The sequence below is a fragment of the Brachypodium distachyon genome, chromosome 2 (genome assembly GCF_000005505.3).
Source record: "Brachypodium distachyon strain Bd21 chromosome 2, Brachypodium_distachyon_v3.0, whole genome shotgun sequence".
NCBI lineage: Eukaryota > Viridiplantae > Streptophyta > Magnoliopsida > Poales > Poaceae > Brachypodium > Brachypodium distachyon.
Genome location: NC_016132.3, coordinates 16,065,112 through 16,083,801, shown reverse-complemented (window position 1 = coordinate 16,083,801; position 18,690 = coordinate 16,065,112). Strand labels below are relative to the sequence as shown.

At 44.2% G+C, this 18,690-nt stretch overlaps 4 protein-coding genes, 1 long non-coding RNA gene and 6 other non-coding genes across 17 annotated transcripts; 2 read left to right on the top strand and 9 right to left on the bottom strand.

Moving 5' to 3' along the window:
- The first annotated feature begins 3,674 nt into the window (after window positions 1-3,674).
- Window positions 3,675-5,369, top strand: LOC100830506 (jacalin-related lectin 19). 4 transcript variants are annotated; one of them, XM_010232788.3, is made up of 2 exons: window positions 3,675-3,979; window positions 4,173-5,369. In XM_010232788.3, the coding sequence occupies exons 1-2, from the start codon at window positions 3,977-3,979 to the stop codon at window positions 4,842-4,844; spliced, it is 675 nt and encodes a 224-aa protein (XP_010231090.1). In that variant the 5' UTR covers window positions 3,675-3,976; the 3' UTR covers window positions 4,845-5,369. The 4 variants fall into 4 exon arrangements, with proteins under 4 accessions (XP_010231090.1, XP_010231089.1, XP_010231088.1 ...); XM_010232787.3 differs by having other exon boundaries at window positions 4,170-5,369; XM_010232786.3 differs by having other exon boundaries at window positions 3,675-4,084.
- Window positions 5,370-5,899: 530 nt separating this feature from the next.
- LOC100823569 (60S ribosomal protein L28-1) lies at window positions 5,900-8,751 on the bottom strand. The gene is made up of 4 exons (XM_010232785.3): window positions 8,606-8,751; window positions 7,903-8,060; window positions 7,626-7,792; window positions 5,900-6,252 (listed from the first exon to the last, which is right to left on the bottom strand). The coding sequence occupies exons 2-4, from the start codon at window positions 8,048-8,050 to the stop codon at window positions 6,124-6,126; spliced, it is 444 nt and encodes a 147-aa protein (XP_010231087.1). The 5' UTR covers window positions 8,051-8,060; window positions 8,606-8,751; the 3' UTR covers window positions 5,900-6,123.
- LOC112271237 lies at window positions 6,402-6,491 on the bottom strand. Its single transcript, XR_002964229.1, has one exon. It is a non-coding gene; the product is annotated as a small nucleolar RNA R24 (small nucleolar RNA).
- On the bottom strand, window positions 6,537-6,625 carry LOC112271243. Its single transcript, XR_002964235.1, has one exon. It is a non-coding gene; the product is annotated as a small nucleolar RNA R24 (small nucleolar RNA).
- On the bottom strand, window positions 6,682-6,770 carry LOC112271240. The gene has a single exon (XR_002964232.1). It is a non-coding gene; the product is annotated as a small nucleolar RNA R24 (small nucleolar RNA).
- On the bottom strand, window positions 6,944-7,032 carry LOC112271239. The gene has a single exon (XR_002964231.1). It is a non-coding gene; the product is annotated as a small nucleolar RNA R24 (small nucleolar RNA).
- Window positions 7,174-7,262, bottom strand: LOC112271241. Its single transcript, XR_002964233.1, has one exon. It is a non-coding gene; the product is annotated as a small nucleolar RNA R24 (small nucleolar RNA).
- On the bottom strand, window positions 7,460-7,550 carry LOC112271238. Its single transcript, XR_002964230.1, has one exon. It is a non-coding gene; the product is annotated as a small nucleolar RNA R24 (small nucleolar RNA).
- A 374-nt stretch (window positions 8,752-9,125) lies between the features above and the next one.
- On the bottom strand, window positions 9,126-11,656 carry LOC100823876. The gene is made up of 3 exons (XM_003567940.4): window positions 11,453-11,656; window positions 9,633-9,715; window positions 9,126-9,404 (listed from the first exon to the last, which is right to left on the bottom strand). Exons 1-3 carry the CDS (start codon window positions 11,529-11,531, stop codon window positions 9,372-9,374), a joined length of 195 nt encoding a protein of 64 aa, XP_003567988.1. The 5' UTR covers window positions 11,532-11,656; the 3' UTR covers window positions 9,126-9,371.
- Window positions 11,657-11,802: 146 nt separating this feature from the next.
- Window positions 11,803-13,621, top strand: LOC104582600. Of its 3 annotated transcripts, none has more exons than XR_002963503.1 (3): window positions 11,847-12,135; window positions 12,220-12,519; window positions 12,801-13,621. It is a non-coding gene; the product is annotated as an uncharacterized LOC104582600 (long non-coding RNA). The 3 variants fall into 3 exon arrangements; XR_730406.3 differs by having other exon boundaries at window positions 11,849-12,519; window positions 12,801-12,943; window positions 13,456-13,621; XR_002963502.1 differs by having other exon boundaries at window positions 11,803-12,519.
- Window positions 13,492-18,003, bottom strand: LOC100822432 (putative aminoacrylate hydrolase RutD). Of its 2 annotated transcripts, XM_010232784.3 has the most exons (11): window positions 17,633-18,003; window positions 17,287-17,515; window positions 16,847-16,929; window positions 16,609-16,709; window positions 16,352-16,447; window positions 16,181-16,234; window positions 15,704-15,852; window positions 15,481-15,598; window positions 14,280-14,367; window positions 13,978-14,061; window positions 13,492-13,881 (listed from the first exon to the last, which is right to left on the bottom strand). In XM_010232784.3, exons 1-10 carry the CDS (start codon window positions 17,739-17,741, stop codon window positions 13,979-13,981), a joined length of 1,110 nt encoding a protein of 369 aa, XP_010231086.1. In that variant the 5' UTR covers window positions 17,742-18,003; the 3' UTR covers window positions 13,492-13,881; window position 13,978. The 2 variants fall into 2 exon arrangements, with proteins under 2 accessions (XP_010231086.1, XP_024315268.1); XM_024459500.1 differs by lacking the exon at window positions 13,492-13,881 and having other exon boundaries at window positions 13,978-14,187; window positions 17,633-18,002.
- Window positions 18,004-18,690: the final 687 nt, after the last annotated feature.

Below are 18,690 nucleotides of genomic sequence, written 5' to 3'. Positions count from 1 at the left end.
ACGAGAAACTCAGGTCGCTTTCGAGACTTGAACGGCATCCCGGCCCCTCGTTCGTTCAGGCACCTGTCGTCGATCCAGAAGCGGGATGAGAGTCCTGAATACTGAGGCTTTCTGTCCAGCAGCCGCTTGTGGATCCGAGCAAGTTGTTGCATCCAAGATAGCAGAGTTCTTTCTGTCTGGTCAACTGGCTGGACGACATGCAGATTGCAGGCTGCAGTGGCGTGCGGCGAGAGGTCTCGCACGTCAGCACACCGGGAAACGATAGATCTCCAGGACTCCAATGGGCATCTGTCTTTCTTCTTTTTGTTCATGAAAAATTTCGTGGTATCTGAAGGAAGCTGCTGGCCTCAGGCAAAGCTCCTGAGTATTTCAATCTTCAGTAGGTTGCCGAGAGATAGGATCGATTGAGTGGAGAGACGCCAAGTAATCCATTGTATGAATGCTGACCCGCCCGATGTTCATCGGCGTATAACCGCTCTGCAGCATCTCTTCTTTAATATCGATGATATATGGTGTATTTGAATATATATTAAATCTAATGCAATGGCTTGTCATTTCTTACGCATTTAATCTCTTTAATATAGTACTATTTCTGTTTCTGAATATAAAAACTCATAACTTTGAACATTTTTTAGTTTGACCAAGTTTATAAAAAAAATCTACCAATATTTACAAATCCAAATTAGTTTTATTAAATCTCTCATTAAATATATTTTTGTAATATATGCTAATTTGATATTTTAGATCTTAGTAGATTTAAAAAAAACTTGGTCAAACTTAAAGAAATTTGACTTATGACAAAGTTCAAAATTATACTTTTTCGCCCCATATTAAGCGACGAAATATTACATGTATCTAGACGGTTTTTGGGTATAGATACATCCATATTTGGACAAATTCGAATCACTTAATATGAGACGGGGGTAGTATTTAGGAACAGAGGGAGTATCATTCAACGTGTATTTCTGACGACGTTGCTATATTGCAGCAGAAAAAACGAACGCAAGTTTTTGCACGGTAAAATAAGAAGAGTATTAATTTTTTTTTTATTCAGAAGGATGGCATGAGCCCCGGCGTTCAAAAAAGCATAGATAAAAGGATACATCTATCTTTGGTTATAAAATTACACAATAGGGACATTCACTTCTGTTTTCTATCAAAAGAAGAAAGGGAAAAAAAACTCTGGTACTGCGCTACACACTTCTCCAAGACTCCAACTAGTACTGCAGCAAAAACATTCCAAAAAGTTCAACTCGAACAGTACTGAAAAAAAAAGGTCGGTCAGGTCGAGATCAGGTTGCGCATATTGTTTATGGCTTTGCTTTTACGCTTTTATATATCCCATTCTTTCGCTGAGATGCTGCGCATTGCCAACTTTTATCAATCAACCCATCTTTATTATCATCTCGATGAAAGCCACACCTTTTATTATCCTGCGGATACATGCGAACCATGCGATGTAAATACCTTGGTATCGTACGATAGCTAGCTTCCGATCTCGATCAACTCTGAACTCGGAAAAGGAGTGACTGAAACGATGGAAGGAAGAAACATGTCACATTTCGTCAGTGAAATTCTGCTGCAGAGACCAGGCCGGCCTCAACTCTGATCTCTGAACCGAATCAATAAAATTCCATTGGTTGTCGTTGCTGTTGTTGTTTGGTACGGTACATACAACGCGCCGAGGCGCGCAAAATTCAGAAAAGCGAGCAGTTAAGCAAAAAAATATAGGGAGATCAGATATAATTCACGGGTGGGAGCTATATATATATATGCAGTATATGTAGTAGTATCTCGGTTTAAATTAAAGTTCAGTGGCGCAGGTCGCCAAAGAGGAGTGCAACGGCCGGGCAGAGGACGGCGGCGAGGAGCATCGTCGACGAGGACGCCACGGCGGCGGCGGAGGTAGCCATGCCGCCGGGGCTCGAAGCCTCCGGTGCGGCGGCGGGCTCGTCGGCGGCGTAGGCGAAGGAGCAGGACACGGCGACGACGGCCGCCGCGAGGAGAACGGCGTACAAGCCCTTGGAGTCCATGGATGATGATATGAAGGGATGGACGACGCTGTAAGCTGCTATACGAGAGGTTTGTGGGTGCTAAGCTGCGTAGGCTGGTGAAGGAATTGGGCAGGGGCCCTGCGGATTTTATAGGTGAGAGCAGGGAGCCCACGGCCCCACGTTTCAGAGACTGGTCTATTTCCAGCAGGCAGGCAGGCAGGCAGCTCGTGGTTAATTAATTAGTGGCTTTCAGGCCACACAGCTTAAAGATAGGAAACTGCTATTTTGCGGAAGCATGAATGAATGATGAACATCACGAGCCGTAATTAGCATGTCCTAATTGGAGAAAGAAAAGGGGGAAAAGGCAAGCAAATGGCTTGTGTAATTTTGCTCTCTTTTTTGGTTGCAGCCAAAGCAAGAAAACATACTAGCATCATGGTCAGTCTAGGTATAAAACACACCTGTCAAAGGATGATTGTGATGTTCTTTATGGGGTCTCATTATCTCACCCTCCTTTTCAGTTGGGGTTTTTGAGTTTTTTATGCGGAGCACAAGTTTTAGTTCGGCCATTTCAGAGCACCAGCACAAGCACAGTAGTACACTGTTGTGAATCATTTTCATCAATTCATGCATCTCCCAGCTACTAATTCATGAATGAAAAATGTTGGCAGATTGTTTTGGTAAGGTGAGGAAGTAGATGAAGGACTGCACAGCTAGCTGAAGAACCACTTGAATCATTTAGCTCAAGATGGAAGTGTGTATGGATCATGGATGGCATTTCAAATGTCATGAAAGACTGGTAGTGTGAGCTGTTGGCACTGCCAGCAGAAAGAAATGTAAGGTAAGGATTGGATGATGCCCTGTCAAAAACACGCCAATCATTCGGTTTCAGACAAAGGGATAATCTAAACAGCTGTCGATATAGTGCAACTGATTGTTGGGCAGCTGAATCCTGATGGGCACAGTTATGCTTTATCTGAGTTTCGTGGGGATGAACTGATTGGTCAGATATTAAAAGAAAAAGGAATCTGGGAACGAATAAATTCTTCAAAAGTTATCTGTATACAGGTCAATTATGTTATTCTCACCTACGTGTATGGCATCGTATTCTCCGTTTTCGCAATTATTTGTCTCATGGAATCCATACCTTATCTATGCCTGCCTTTAATCAAAGCTAGGCAAAACCTTTGTCCAAAAGAGTGCATACCTCCTTCTCTTTTCCTTCTTGCTGACGCATGGACCATGACATAACAAAAGCTTCATGGAGATTTCTCAATAAATAGCCAAATAATCAGATTTGCCGCCTTTGCAACATCCACCAAGAAACTTGCTGCCACATTTGCAATATATGGTTGTGGCATCCGAGTCGGCCTGAAAAAACTTGAGATTGACCAAACGGGATAAAGTAAACTAATGTCGTTGTTCATGGTTGGACTTGAAAGTAAACAGTTCACAATTTTAACGTTCAAATGTGAACTTCTAGGATAGTTCAATGTTGTAAAGTGGACTTTATTCTTTTCAAAGAGAATGCATATATTTTCTTTTCCTTCTTGACCCTATTAACATGACATGGAGTTTGATTATTACTCCCTCCGTCGAACTAAAACAGCGATAAGAATCATGGGACGGAGGGAGTATGTTTTAACTCACAGGGATTTCTCAATGAACCCACAAAGTACTCATAGTTTGAAGATTCTTCTAGCATACTTGCTGAAGAGCAGGTTCCTGTAAAATATGCCTGGATTTGAGTAAAGCAGCATATATACGTACTGATCCCATGAGAGCATCCATTACCAGTCCATATTTGTTCCTCATGTGTGCAATCCTGCTAGCTTCCACTATATATCAACAGTTATGTAGTGACACTTTTTGGTTTGATCTGCCATCCTTTTCTCAGGCTATTTTAACCCCATGAGCACGTACACTTGTTCTTCAGGAAGCGTAACTGCTCATCTTACCACCTGGAGGCGCTGGAGCCAGACATGGTACACATAACACAAGTACTACTAGCTTCATTTTCAGTCCAGCAAAAGTTGGAACCATCGCATCCTGAATTCTTGTATCCTCTCTTCATGGTTATTCGTACTTATGTAAAGATTGCTTACTAGAGCTGAATTTTCTTCTTAGTCTTATCAAACCATTGATGAAAACCCAATCTGCAATGGGTGTTTCCAGCAGCAGCAGCAGGCGGCAGCGCAGAGGAGGATGGTGGCGTCGAAGAAGCTGATGAAGGTCGGGCCATGGGGCGGCAGCGGGGGAACCCCGTGGGACGACGGCGGGCACACGGGGATCCGCAGCATCACCATGTGCTACGACCACCGCTGCGTAGACTCCATCGCCGTGGAGTACGACCAGAGCGGCATACCCGTCCACGGCGACCGGCACGGCGGCGCCGGCGGGAACCAGACCACCCAGGTGAAGCTGCGGTTCCCCGACGAGCACCTGACGGCGGTCAGCGGGCGGTACGGGCCCGTGGCGCAGGGCGGGGCGGCCGTGATCCGGTCGCTGGCGTTCAGGACGGACCGGGCCGCGTACGGGCCGTTCGGCGCCGGGCCCACGGCGGACGGGGGGACGACGCCGTTCGAGTTCGCCGTGGATGGGGGAGTGATTGTGGGGTTCTGTGGGAGGAGCGGGTGGCAGCTGGACGCCGTTGGGGTGTACTTGGCGGCGCTCACGCCGGAAACGGTCTATCATAAGGTTCATAAGCTCGGGCTCATGGCTTACCGCAAGGTCATGCACCGGCTTGGACCCCCGGCGGCGGCGGCGGCAGAGGGGCAGGAGGAAGATGGGAAGGCGGCGGCGCAAGTGCAGCAACAGAACGGCGGCTCTGTTCAGGCGAATCGGAAGTAACCAGTAGCGGAATGGCAGATTCAAAACCGCGTTCTGACTTTTGGTTTATAAGCGACAAAAACATCAAATTAGTTGTTTTCGGTTTTGGTTTTGACATTTGACTTGATATTGCTAGATGATGGTATAAGCAAAAAAATCAAAATCAAAAACAACTATTTAGGTGTTTTTGTGGCTTCTAAGCCAAAAATCAAAAGTCAGTTTTAAGCCGAACCAAACAAGGCCTTAACATTATTAACATGAAGCACAAGAGTTATGTACATACTCCGTAGTGAAGTACGCCTAATATATGAGGCACCTCACACGCGTCCGAAGATCATCAATTTGACTATCAAAACATTAATTATATGACGTAAAAACCATATCATTAGAAAAATTATTTTTTATGAAAGATAATTTATATTTTACTAGTTAAATTTGTAATCACAAGTTAAATTTGTAATCTTGTGATGCGTGCGTGCCTCATATCTTTGGACGGAGGGAGCACTCATTTGTCATACGGAGTATATATAAACTTATAACTTTTCATCTCCTGTCTTTGATCAAACGGCATTAGATACATTGTTTATCAGAAACGGCACTAGATACATTGTTTATCAGAAACGGCACTAGATACATTGTTTATGAGAAACGGCACTAGATACATTGTTTATCAGGTACGGACCACCGAATTAGCTTCCCTTGGATAAAACTCAACTGAAACAATGTATCTAGATACAGATTCACAAATGATTATATCTGCCATGAATTTTATACATGGACATTTGACACTTATTGAGTGCGTAAGTATGCAAAGTCAAGACTGATTTCGTATAGATACAGATTCACCAAGCATACTATTCTCCACTCTAGTTACATCAATGAGCCTTGACAACATGTTGGCTGTGGTCTTCCACCAGCCAATGGCTTGGAAAGACGAAATACGCATAAGTACCGCTGAATTGATCAGGAGTAAACACGTTTCAGATTGGATGGCCATCATTGACAAAGAGGCCAAGTTAAAACATAGGCACTAAAGTACAAACACATTCAGATTTTGAGACAGAACGACGCAAATATGACAAAAGATCGACAACACAAGAAGAGATCATCAGTGCAGAGCAAATAATAAATATGGAGCCACCACAGTCAGCACGAACTACAGTGTGGATTTGCAACATGGTTTCTCCAGTTCTAGGAGGAGTTCCATTTAAGTCTCAAAACTGTTTGAACAGGGGTAACAATCTGGGAAACATAAGCACCAAGAGACACCTCAACTAAAACTGCTTAACGTTAACGAGGTCTACAGCCTAGTTGGCTGCCTGTTCTTCTTCTTGGTACCAGACTTGGCAACCCGGAGGCTGCGGTGCACAGAGCTCAGCCTTGCAAGAGCCTGCTTGGTCAAGTCAGGCCTGTAGTAGTTGTCACAGACCTGGAGGGCAGAACAGCAAATTAATTAAAAAACAATCACAAGATACCAATGAAAACTTACTAATCCAGAGTACTGTCAAGACAAACAAAAAAATTCTTACAAAATGTACAAGCAATAATGCTATTAAACAAGACAAGCAGTCTGAAGGTACAGCTCAGAAGCCAAGCGTAAAATGAATAATTCATTGAAGAACCAATTGATCGGTTGGTTTTCTTATGTTTACGACTCATCACAGCAATACCTTAGACCATACAGAAAAAGAAAAAAAAGACAGATTGACAGGTTCAACTCAGAAGCCAAGCGTAAAGGAATATTTCACCGAAGAACCAATTGATTGGTTGGTCTTCTTATTGTTACGGCTCATCACAGCAACACCTTAGTAAATGATTTAAACCTAAACAAGCAAACAAAAGAGATATCCTAACAAATTTAGCTCAGAAGCCAAGCGTAAAGGAATATTTCACCGAAGAACCAATTGATCGGTTGGTCTTCTTATTGTTACGGCTCATCACAGCGATGCTTTGGTCAGGAATTACTCATAACATAAAAACAGAACAGACAATAACAGTTTGTTTTATCAGTTCCTATGAAAATGGAAGCTGGGAGCAAAGTGCTCCGTAGTCAAAATGAATATATACATTAGTCAATGATTGAACCCAAACAAGAAAATAAAAGATACCTCCTAACAAGTTTAGCTCAGAAGCCAAGCGTAAAAGAATATTTCACCGAAGAACCAATTGATCTGTTGGTCTTCTTATTGTTACGGCTCATCACAGCAATGCCTTGGTCAGGAATTATACTCAATACAATAAAAAGAGAACAGATACTAACAGTTTGATTTATCAGTTCCTATGAAAATGGAAGCAGGGAGTGATGAGCTCCTTAGCCTCCTTCAGTGAAAAAGAATATATACTAACAGGTTGAGCTCAGAAGCCAAGCGTAAAAAGGAATTTCACTGAAGTACCAATTGATCGGTTGGCCTTCTTATGTTTACGGCTCATCACAGCAAATACCTTTAGCCACTCATAACAAACAAACACCAAACATAACTTCCAACATGCTAAGCTCATCAGAAGCCATGTGTAAAGAATAATCCACGACCAATTGGTCCTTCTATGTGTTACAGCTGGGCCGACCACAAGAATAACTTTAGCGACTAATGAAAACTAAAACTAAAATGGCAATCAGTTCAAATTTCCTAGCAGGTTCAGCTCAGAAGCCAAGCGTAAAAAGGTATTTCATCGAATAACCAAATTGATCGTTTGGTATTCTTATGTGTTACGGCTCATCACGGCAAACCTTGCTTAACCAATGAATTCCAAAAAGGCTTCAAAACAGAGCATCTCATTTTAGCATTTTTGTCATGTTCATACCTGATTCTTGACAGCCTTGGCCATCTTGCGGAACTCCTTGCGCATCACATTCTTGTGCTGGAGCTTGGCAGGGGCGTTCTGCTTCTTGGTCTTGGTTGTGGCTAGGACGACAGCCTTGTCATCTCCAGCAGACGGCTGGATTGTCACGGTCTTGTTGTTCGCCAAGCCTGAAAACCCACATCAACCACCAGCAAGTTAGCCCTTCTCAAAAAGCCTTATCAACACATAAAGGTCTACAGGCATCAAAAGACTAAAAACAGCACTAACAGCTACGGACCAGAGAACTTGTAGGAGTGGACGTTGTAGAGGTTGTTGGGCTCCTTGCTGAACTGCACCTTGGCATTGCCGTTGCCGAACTGCTTCACCAAGAAAGAGTTGTTCTTCTTCACAAGCTCCCAGATGAGAGGCCCCGGAACCGTCGTCATTTCCCTTAACCTAAATCACCAAAACAATAACGAAACATTATATTCTACTGTTTGTGATTATAAACAACAGGAACAAGCAAACAACAAGATCAAGATTAAAGCAACGTTTGACCATTTGCAAGCAAAATGTATGTCCATTGCAAAACGAAGTAGAGATTACATTAGCAGCAGTAGAGAAGCACGTGGTTTCCAACAATATTTACATGTATAGAACCATGGATAGATCTCACTAACAGATCTAAGGTAAGCAAGCAAACAACAATAGTGGGCAGTATTCAGCGCAGGATGCGATCTAGCCACTGAATGAACTGCGTAGACGAAACCTTGGAGCTAATTTCATCGGATCAAAAACAAACACTTCAAACCTCTATGCCATTTACCACGGATTGAGACCACTACAGCAACAAGCAAACAAAAGTGCGGCGACCTAGCTAGAGCCATCACGGGTGCGAGGGAAGAAGACTGAACGCTGGCGAAGCAAAGCAAAATCGCGACTCGAGTTTAGAGCCTCGTTCAGAGAAATCATGAGATGAAGCGAAGGGATCCACAGCTTACCGGAAGATGCGGAAGTCTGCGGCGCCGCCTTGCTTTGTTCCGGTGGTATGGTGGTGGGCGGCTGCGGGGAAGGTTGGGTATTCTCGGAGATCGGCGTTTTATACTAGTCTGCACTGGTAAAGTAAACCCTAGCTAGGTTTCGTGGACGCTTCGTGGGATCGGTTGGGCTGGGCTTGCATCTGTAGGCCTCAAGCCCATCAGAGGGGGAATCGTGGCGGCCCTTTTCGTACGGCCCAGTGTCTTCTCATTCTACTGCAGGCTTGACCTGATTCTCTCATGGCGAAGAGGCACAGCTAAATTTCCTGCCTCCATGGTTGTTTGAGGTTCTAACACAGCAGAGGATACAGAGTTACAGCAGAGGATACAGAGTTACAGACGACGGAATAGGATACATAACGAGATGGCTGCCAGCCCCAAGAGGCAAGGGAATGGCGGAGGAAAGCTGAGGGAAACTGAAAGCGTAGGGCAAATTTCAGAGGACAAGGGCGGAATCCGTAGCCAACCACCATTTGCCCCGTCAGTCAAATTAAAACGAATTTAAGAGGGTAAAATGGCCTTCAATCCACTTCATTACATAAGCGAACACTCCTTAGAAATCCATTTCATTGCACTATGGTGAAAATCAGTTCAGATACAATGATTATTTTTGGCCGATCCAACTACCGTCTGGAGTTCTGGACCGAGAGAGCCTTCTCATCTGGGCACCAAAAACAAGTGAAACAAAATGTGGCAACAACATCAGCAAGTGAAGAAGATGTTCAGATCGCTACTTTTTCTTGCCGGTGACACCTGCAACCACCTGCGGACGTAGCGAAAGAACAGGAATTAAACGCTGTCACAATAAACATTCACACTTTGATACTCGGGAATATCTTGATTGGCACACAAAGAACATGGCAAGGGTGAAAAAATGGTAAATGGTGTAGATGGAAAATTAGAAAAGAACTGCATTACAAAAACAATGCTCGCAATTTTGTGAACTTGCTGCAACACAAAAAACAACTCAGAAATAGAGGGAATCACATACATCATTTAGTGGAGTTGGTGGGACTTTTTCCGCAGTCTCCCAAGAATCCAACATTGGCCTAACAACTGCTGGAAGAAATAGACCTGGAATTAAATATCAAAGGTCAGACGAAGATACTTGGCAGAATGATAGGAGTAGGAGCTAGTTCTTCTGCCAAACAAATAATTGCATTAGCTCACACAGCCAAATCAGCTGATCTTATGAACCATGCACTAAACATGTCTGTATAAACGGTTGGTTCATGACCATAAACGGCAACTGGCCACCACTCAAAATGGGATGTCTGTCCTACCACTATACCACACCACCAAAGCATATGGTTTGAGTAAAATGGGGCATAAAACACAATATGTTTTTCTTTGGATCAACAATGCACTGGATATTTTGGTTGAAAAGTATAACAGAAATTAATTATCTTTTGGTATCTTATAACAGAAATTATTGTCCACTGCTTGCGATGCAGCAAACTAAAATTTGACAATGGGGCTCTGGCAAAAGCACATAGGATGCCACCTCTTCCATACATGCTTATAAACGCTTCAATGGAATTGAAACTAAGCAAAGATTTGGAAATCCATGCAGGTGATGCAGCGCACAACTGCAAAAAAGTTCTAGTCAACGCTTTACTACAGCTGCTCCATTCAACATACAGATTACTGGGCAAATTCTCACTGAAAGTAACTGACAAATATAAGTGAAGCGATGACATGACTAAGATACAGAGTTAAGCATGCACTACTTATGAACTTCCATGAAATAGCAGTAGTACCAGCAATGAAAGCACGATAACAAATATCATAAAGATACAAATAACTATGGAGCTGTCTGGTCCAAAACTCCAAATGTGTCTCTCAAATCTGAAATGGTTACAGGTATGATTTGGTTTTCTTCAACATAAAGAACATGTTACAAACAAAGAAGTTATTTTAAAAAAAATCTCAATTAGTTTCCAAGAAAATGGATACTCGCAGAATCTAGCTAAGTCAACATCCGATGCTACGTAGCATCATAGTCAACTTATATACGCAAATATTTAGCAGAATTTCGTGAATAAAATAATAATAGCAGGTAGTTCCTTTATGTAGCATCAGAGTCAACTCATATGCGCCAATATTTAGCAGAATTTCGTGAACAAAAAAATAACAGCAGGTAGTTCCAGCAAATGAGACATTGCTGCTGACAGTTCAAAGTCCTATATGGGGTTAAGTCAATATTTCAGAAAACTTTTTCATCAGAACTGCCACCCAATACAACAAACGTCAACAAGCAAAAAAAGGAGTTCAAAGCGAGGCAGGAATAAAATTCAGGACAGCAACATTATTGAATAAGATTCAGAGCAACCCTTCTCAGCTCCCCCCTTATCGAATCGAATCAGCAATGTCAATCTCGCATTGGAAAGGAAATGCCTAGCTGTGCATACAAGTGTATCTGCAGTCAACTCTTTGGCTGGATAGCAACAGTTGAATCTCGATCTCAAGCGGAGAAATCAGGAATGTAAATATATATCCCATAAATCATGACTGCAAAACAAGCCATATCATGCGTCATGGGCAGAGCTACTGAGCAGGGTTAGATTGCAATGAATAGCGCATCCGAACGGTTGGCGAGGATCCTAGATTCAGCAAACTGTGGGAAGCTACAAACCATGCCGAAGCCTCCCTAGCCCCAGCGATCCGTCCCGAGAAAAGGGGAACCTAGCTAATCGGAGGCTCCAAGGGAGACGGCCCGCCAGCAGAAATGGAGACAAGTGATGCGCGCGTATATCAATCACAGGGTACTAGGGTTTGGGTTAGAGAGAGGGCTGTAGGAAGGAAGGGTACCGAATCCGGCGATGAGGCAGGAGGCGGCGACGACGGGCTCCTTCACCACGAAGATCTTGAGCTTGTCCATGACGCCCATGGCTGCTGCTGCTGCGGACCCTTCTTCTCCTTCCCCTGCTCCGCGATTCGCCTCTTCCTCCAATTCCCTTCCTCGCCGTCGTCGTCGATGGCTGGACCTGGACCAGTGGACTGGCAAAGGCGTGAGACCTGTGTACGTGGGCCCGCCACCTCTGACGGCAAACATGCGCCCGCCCAACTCAACCGGCCCATCGGCCTGTCAATCGTTGTGACGGGGGCCCAGAGCCAACTCGAGCAGGGACCTATCGTGAGGGTGAGCCGATGACGACCTTCCTCTCAAAAAAAAAAACCGATGACGATCTAATACGCCTCCGTGAGGAAGAAACGTACTTTGATCCGTATATTCCGCGTCCCCGCTGGCGAATATCCTCCCGGGAGCTGGAATATTTTGCCGGGAAGACCGAATCTACCCTCTCCTGCTTTGCCTTTCTGGCCTGTCTTGCAGTGCACGGCCGGGACACCACACATCATCTTCTCCTTCTTCCCATCGTCCCTGCCTTGCGCCGCGCCTCTCTCCGAGTTCATTCCGTTCGTCGATGGACCTCCTCGTCGTCCGGCCACCGCCTGGAGCAGCCGGCCATCAGGGTTAATTACTTCTTTACCAGGTCAGATCGAGCCTATCTATCGCACGGACGTACTGTCCCTGGCTTGGTGCATAAAATTCCTGTACTGTAATTTAATTATTCCAGTGCGATGGCGTTCGGCACAATACGGTGGAGATTGGACGAGCAGCGAAGCAGCAGCAGCGATATACTATGACTAAATGAGTGATGAATTGAGAAGATTGGTAGAGTCATATCCATGCATCCTAATTAAGTGTGATTCAGAGTTTCAGACTGCTCTGTACGTCTTCACTTCTGCAAGACGCTTTCTTGCCTGCCCGGGGAATGGTCTGCACTGCAGGCGCGTAAACCATGACAGATACTGGTGTGATCGGAAGAACAGAGGAGCGTCACCGATGATGCCGTGTGCAGTTGCCCTCGAGTTAGGTACTTCCTCCGTCCAACAAAAAATCCTAAATTTAACTAAATTTGAATGCATCTATATACTAAGTCATGTCTAGATCCATCCAAATTTTTGACAAACTTGAGACATTTTTTGTTGGACCCAGAGACTACATGAATTCTGCAGTTAAATCTTATCTCTTTCACTCAGTGAATTTTGTTTATTCGATCATGCGCCTGAATTTCGTCTGGGCATCTCGAGGCAGCGGAATCAGACGTATACCAGGCGGAACGGCCACTAATTGGTTGGTTGGTTGTCTCCCTAGACGGAACTCCATGAGGCAGGCTTCAACCTTCAAGAGAATGCTAGGAGGCGGTGGCCTGGTGGATTCGCAGATCCGCGCACCACGATGTGAAGCCAACCAACCTCAGTTTTGCACTGGCTCTACAAGGTTTCGGCTGTTCAGAGGTACTCCCTCCTCCTCCGATTCTAAATTGTTGTCGAAACATTACATAGAAATTTTTTTAACAATAGATACATTCATATTTGGACAAATTTGAGCCAAAAATTTAGAATCAGCCAAAAATTTAGAATCAGAGGGAGTATTTTTATGCATCCAATTGTTTTACGGTCTGTAGTTCTTTTTTTTTTTTACCTCCAAAATTCAGCATTAGCGGCTTGTTCTATACCTTAATAATTATAGCTAATTAGTGTCCTTTTGCTTCTATTTGACATGTCGTAAAAATATAATGCTACTAGCTAATTTTAAATACTCCGTAGTAAATTTTGTTCTACAGACATAGTTTAGTACATCCAAACTGATATGGTTATTTGATTTATTCGAACGTGGTTTTCATTATATATGCTTATGAAAATGTTATTGTAAATTATACTGTCAAAATGGCTAAAACACGGCTGTAATTAATAGCACGACTTTACTGAGCCAAGTCGAGCGTCCGAAACGAACTGGTATTATGCAGGAAACTATACGGTTAACTGCTTCACATGGATGCAAAGAAAGTGAAAGACCGAGCCGATTTATTCCCTGCAAGAGTAATCACAGTATGTAATACAGAAGAATGGTGACGGCAGGAACACAACACAACAAGCGGCCCATGATATGGTTACAATTTACACTCATACAGGTACATGGATTTACCCTTTTCCCGAACTAACAGAAGTACAGCAGCGATGCCCTGTGACGCTTCTGTCCAGGTGCACACTGTAGTTCCTTAGCTTTGCTGTGATCTCGTATTACTCTGCCGCCAAGAACAGAGGCTTTCTCAAGAAAAGAAGAAAAAGGTTTCACTTCTTGGAGATGCTACTCTAAAATCATCTCCACAGCAGAGGAGACATAAAATACGATCTCCTCGACGGGTTCAGGAATAATTTACATGTCCTTGTTTCTGCAAAATCAAACATACCGCAATAAGCGTTTGCTGAGAATCAGGAGATGAGGTGATTGACGTAGAAGAGATTGGATGTAGTTTGAGCATTTTTACCTTACGACTCAATTGCTGCAACCTTCACTGGCTTCATTACTCTTACAATGTTCCTCATGTGCTCAAACCCCATCATTATCAATCCTATGACATAAAGAAAGCTTAGCTGCAGCTTTGCAAGTAAGTTATAGACAGCTACAGCAGCATTGGCAGCTTCATCTTTTCGTATCATGAGGATTACAGGTCTTGCAGAAATAAGTGCCCCAGTTTCTGGTAAAGGTAAGCGTAAGATTAAGTGTGCTAGATGAAGCATGCCATTGAATTTGAATGAATTTTGCTGACATGCAGCCAGTTAAGATTACCTGATGTATTTTCTGGCTGGGACGACCACTCATGAGGTGTCGTCATGGACTTGGTGGCCTTTATCAACTCCATTAGTGCATTGTTGACCTGTAGTAGATCAACAGAAATATCAGTTTTCTTAGTACTGTCACTCGTAAGGATGAGTGAAAAACGAGGGGGAAATCAATATTCGTAATTTTAATTGAATTTCTTGTTTTTGTTAGGCAAAAAGTAGAGATGTTAGAGAGGTGAAATAAGCCTGAGAACAGAAGAATCGTAATGGTGAAGTAGACTTGTCAGTTTGCTCTGAATTTATTAATAGTCCGTTTCTGTCCTATGATAAACGTTCAAGTCTAGATGTTTACTGGAATTCAGAGAGGTTGCACTGTAACTATTTCCAAACATCCTGTTAACATGCTTTACCTGTCACCATGTGTATCCGGCAACTTCACATGGTTCATTTAGAACCACAGACAAAGATTGCCCATCAGTTCATGGTCAACGCATAACTATCTTAACGTAGCCGATGCCTCATTTTGTATTGATGTGTCAACTTCAAATAGTTAGATCCGCAGACAAAGATTGCCAATCAGTTCATTGTCAATATACAACTACCTTAAATAAGGCTTCCTTTGTCAAAGAAAAAAAGTGGTGTTTGCAGTAAACGATGATGTCTCACTTTGTATTGCTGGGTATATTGCAGATGGAATCATGAGATGCACTCGTTATCTAAGTTAGCATTAAGATAGTTTAAGACGGCCCATGTTAACCATTCAACTGGAGCCTAGAAGCCATTTTAAATTGGTGAAGTCCCTTCAAAAGTAACATGTCCCCCTCCACAATCCAAGTGGTAAATGATGCTTTCACAGGACCACAAGGTTTCCTTATTTGCGCGCAACTTTGCAATTCTTTGAGTAAGTTGCAATAGCATGCATAAGATTCTCATTCACAAAAAACATAAACCTTCTTGCAAATTTGGGAAGAGAAACTAGTGAGAAAATTTCACAATATGTCACTAAATAATGACTTCTGGCCTTCTAGGATAAGCATTTTCCCACGTTTCATTGGCATGTGGACGCAGAACTCAGTCACATATCAGTGGGACATGAGTTGTAATGTGTCACTTATGTGGCAGCTCTTTTGGATTAATTGCCCGTATAGCGATAGTTATGAATATTTTGATCAACCTAGCTGTACAGTTTTACCAAAGTTCGTGCTTACCTCCTCTGGTCTTTCGTGGCTTACTAGATGTGCGCCTTGAAGTTCCACCATTCTAGCAGCAGGAGCAAGCCTTTCCGCAAGCCGTCTCGCATGACAGAGTTGTGCAATAATATCAGACCTGCATTATTTGGAAATCAAGGCATGAGAAGGCAACGCACATCATGTCTAAAAACCATCAGAAAGGGATGCATATTATTATTGATATTTGCACTTCACTACTAACCTTCCGTGAATAACTGAAACTAGAAAACCAGCATCACGTATTGTATCTAGTTCTTTCGTTGTCATTTTGTGAGTCCAGCATGAATTGAGTTGACCTTCAAAGCCACAACTAGATTGCATCCCTGTAGATGATATGTTCTTCACATATTCCTGCAAGTAAAAGTACAGTCCAGATAAAATTTCTGTAACAAAAGGAGCCAAATATATACAGGCGATGCTCCCAACATGTACGAAGAGAGCTTCGCTGCATTCAATCAAAAGATCCAAGGATCACCCATGGGTATCATATTTATTCAAGGGAAAACAAAAGCATAATGCCAAATTTCCACCAATAGAAGGCCTAGTCAGACCCCTATAAGACACTTTAACAGAATTCTAAGCGACCTCCTTAACAGAACAAAACCCAGCATACACTCAATATGAGTAAGCAACAACTATAATCCAAAACGAATGTCCAGATGCTCAGAATATCACTCACTTTGTACAGGACTTCTCTCCTTGTGCAGGATTCGACTTTCTCATCAAGGTATTCCTGTATTTCAGTGACGCATGTGATCATTGAAGAATGGAGGAGAAATATAAAAAGAAAAGGAGAAGGTATTTTTGTATGATTCAAGAAATGACAAGAGCTGCATCTATAGTTCCTCACCTTTGTATAGTGTGTATCCAAATCTACATGAGCTCTTAGTTCGGGAGTTGTTGCTCTCAAGAAACGAAATGCAAGAGAGAGCATCGGCCCATCTAGCTGAAAAATGGACAACGTTCATTGATGAAGACTATATAAGAAAATGAAAGTGGCAACATTTCCTTCAGAACTTGCAATGCATCAAACAAAGTAGCCCGTAGCATCGTTTCACTTTCCAATAGTCTGACCAATTCAATAAGCAGGTTTAAAGATCCTAATACCTTTGGGAAACACTCCATCCCACCCCCAGTGACATTAAGCAATGCCAAGGAGGATATCCTGTGAGGCGCCATCGCTGCCAATTTGCAGGAAATCATCGCACCTGTTTGCAGAGAGCAATTAAACAGCGTCAATGCCTGGAGCATAGACTGCACAGTTTGGGCAACTAAAAGGATCGTGCATTCCATGAAGGTTCAGAACTTCATTTTAGAATCAACGGCAATGACATGGATGGCTCACCCATGGAGTGGCCAAAGACGTGGGCTTTCTTCCACCCCAAATGGTCCAGCAAGGCCAGCGCGTCCTTCGCCATGATCGTCGTCCTGCCAGAGAAGGCGTTTCACACGGTCAGTACCCGGAAAGACAACCGTTTTGACTTTTCCATCGTGGAAAGATATCCCCTCTCCTTTCTTCTTTTCCGTCAAATGGTTTGTGAATCGTTGAAGGAATCAAGGGAAACGTGCATTTATTGTCGCCGAAAGGCGAAAGCTAAACTGTCTTCCAGATCTCCATCGACAGCCTCACGGTTGGGCGGGCTAAATCTAAAAGGCGAAGAGCGCTATCTACCGAACTCCGTTCATCATCGGAACCGACGGAAACTTGGATCTACGCTACGATGACGACGACGATGGGATGGAAGAGGTTAATTTGAGGGGGTCAAAGAAGGAAAAAAGACTCACGAGTAATGGGATTTCTGCGGGAGGATGGTGCTGCTGCCGACGCCGCGGTTGTCGAAGCAGCAGACCTCGATGCCCTCGCCGTCATCGTCCTCCGGAGCCGCCGCGGCGCCGCCGGTCTCCTCGTCCGCCGTCTGCGGGGCGGCGGCGGCGTTCTCCTCGTCGGCCGGCTCCACGGACCCGGTCAGCCCCTTTATCTGCGGGGCCCACGACTTCCCCGTCCCGGCCAATCCTAGAGAAAGGAATACAGAACCATTTCTAAGCCAAAAAAAAAAAAAAAAACATCCGCGCGAGAAGAACGAGAGAGCCGCCGGCAGGGGAGGGAAGGGATTGGGATTATCCGGCTTACCGACGACGAGCAGCACCTTGGTGGCGCCGCGGCCGTGGCGGGTGTAGAAGAGGCGGACGCCCTCCCACTGCTCGCCGTCCTGGTACCTGTCCACCTCGCAGTAAGGCATTGCGCCGCGATCGATCGGATTTGGGTTCGATCCTTTTTTTTTTCCCGCCGGAATTTAGCCTCTCGTCGCCGCGAAAGCAAGCGAGCGCGCTCGGGATTCCGGGAAAGCGGCGTGAAGGATTGCCGAATTGGGGGGGTCGCTAGCTAGGATTATCAATCCGGGGAGGAGGGGGGAATAAAAAAATATGGGGTCGTGGAGCGGAGCTTCGGAGGGAGGTGCCGGTAATTTATAGCCGTCGGTCGGGGACTCGGAGTCGGATGCTGGGCCGGCGGGGGGCGCCAGGGAAGGCCGAAGACGAGGAGGAGAATATTTCCGAAAAGAAAAGGGTGAAAAATGAAAAGGAAAAGGAGTGGGAGAATTCGCGGGAACACGTGGATGGATGGATACGAGCCGGCGGAGACACGTCGGCGGGTCGGCGTCTGCTGAGTCAAACGGGTTGAGCTCTGCTCGCGGCCGGATGGGTGGATAAAGAGAGTATTTTACGAGATTGAGGTCCACAATTTTTGGAGGCTTTATTTGCGTAGTGGGAGTCGATGAACAAGGAAAAATTGTAGTGCGGCACTGTGAAGTGTGGATGGGAGCTGGGTGGATAAAGCATTCGAGATGATTGGAAAGCGGTGCCGGTTATAAGATGGTACGTGATCGAGAGGAGGAAATGGAAGATATCAGCTCCGTTGATTGGACATGTCCAGCACAAGCTCGGCAACACAGTTACTGCCAGTCATAAAAAAAATACCGTTCTTCCTTTAACCGCCGAGCAGTTATAAGAAGTTGTGGGATTGGTACGTGGAAAACGTACGACCCTTTATCACACCCTATACAGTAACATCACGTGTTGAAGGTGAAGCTCAGTTCCCTACTTTAAAGAAGAGAAACAGGGATTTTTTTTGTCGGACTAAACTTAGCATACACCAATTATTATTTTTTTACACCTAGCATTCGTCTAGCA

Bases quoted from the DNA above. Each gene is read 5' to 3' on its own strand.
- LOC100830506 (XM_014898376.2), top strand. From the start codon at position 3,977: ATGGTACACATAACACAAGTACTACTAGCTTCATTTTCAGTCCAGCAA. The intron at 4,085-4,169 runs GTAAAGATTGCT...GGGTGTTTCCAG, and splicing joins TCATGGTTATTCGTACTTAT to CAGCAGCAGCAGGCGGCAGC.
- LOC100823569 (XM_010232785.3), bottom strand. From the start codon at position 8,050: ATGACGACGGTTCCGGGGCCTCTCATCTGGGAGCTTGTGAAGAAGAAC. The intron at 7,793-7,902 runs GTCCGTAGCTGT...GTGGGTTTTCAG, and splicing joins CCACTCCTACAAGTTCTCTG to GCTTGGCGAACAACAAGACC. The intron at 6,253-7,625 runs GTATGAACATGA...TCTGCCCTCCAG, and splicing joins CCAAGGCTGTCAAGAATCAG to GTCTGTGACAACTACTACAG.
- LOC100823876 (XM_003567940.4), bottom strand. From the start codon at position 11,531: ATGGGCGTCATGGACAAGCTCAAGATCTTCGTGGTGAAGGAGCCCGTC. The intron at 9,716-11,452 runs GTACCCTTCCTT...ATTTAATTCCAG, and splicing joins CTGCCTCATCGCCGGATTCG to GTCTATTTCTTCCAGCAGTT. The intron at 9,405-9,632 runs GTATGTGATTCC...CTACGTCCGCAG, and splicing joins CACCAACTCCACTAAATGAT to GTGGTTGCAGGTGTCACCGG.
- LOC100822432 (XM_024459500.1), bottom strand. From the start codon at position 17,741: ATGCCTTACTGCGAGGTGGACAGGTACCAGGACGGCGAGCAGTGGGAG. The intron at 16,235-16,351 runs GTGAGGAACTAT...ACTGAAATACAG, and splicing joins TGGATACACACTATACAAAG to GAATACCTTGATGAGAAAGT. The intron at 14,368-15,480 runs GTAAGCACGAAC...GATCTACTACAG, and splicing joins GCCACGAAAGACCAGAGGAG to GTCAACAATGCACTAATGGA.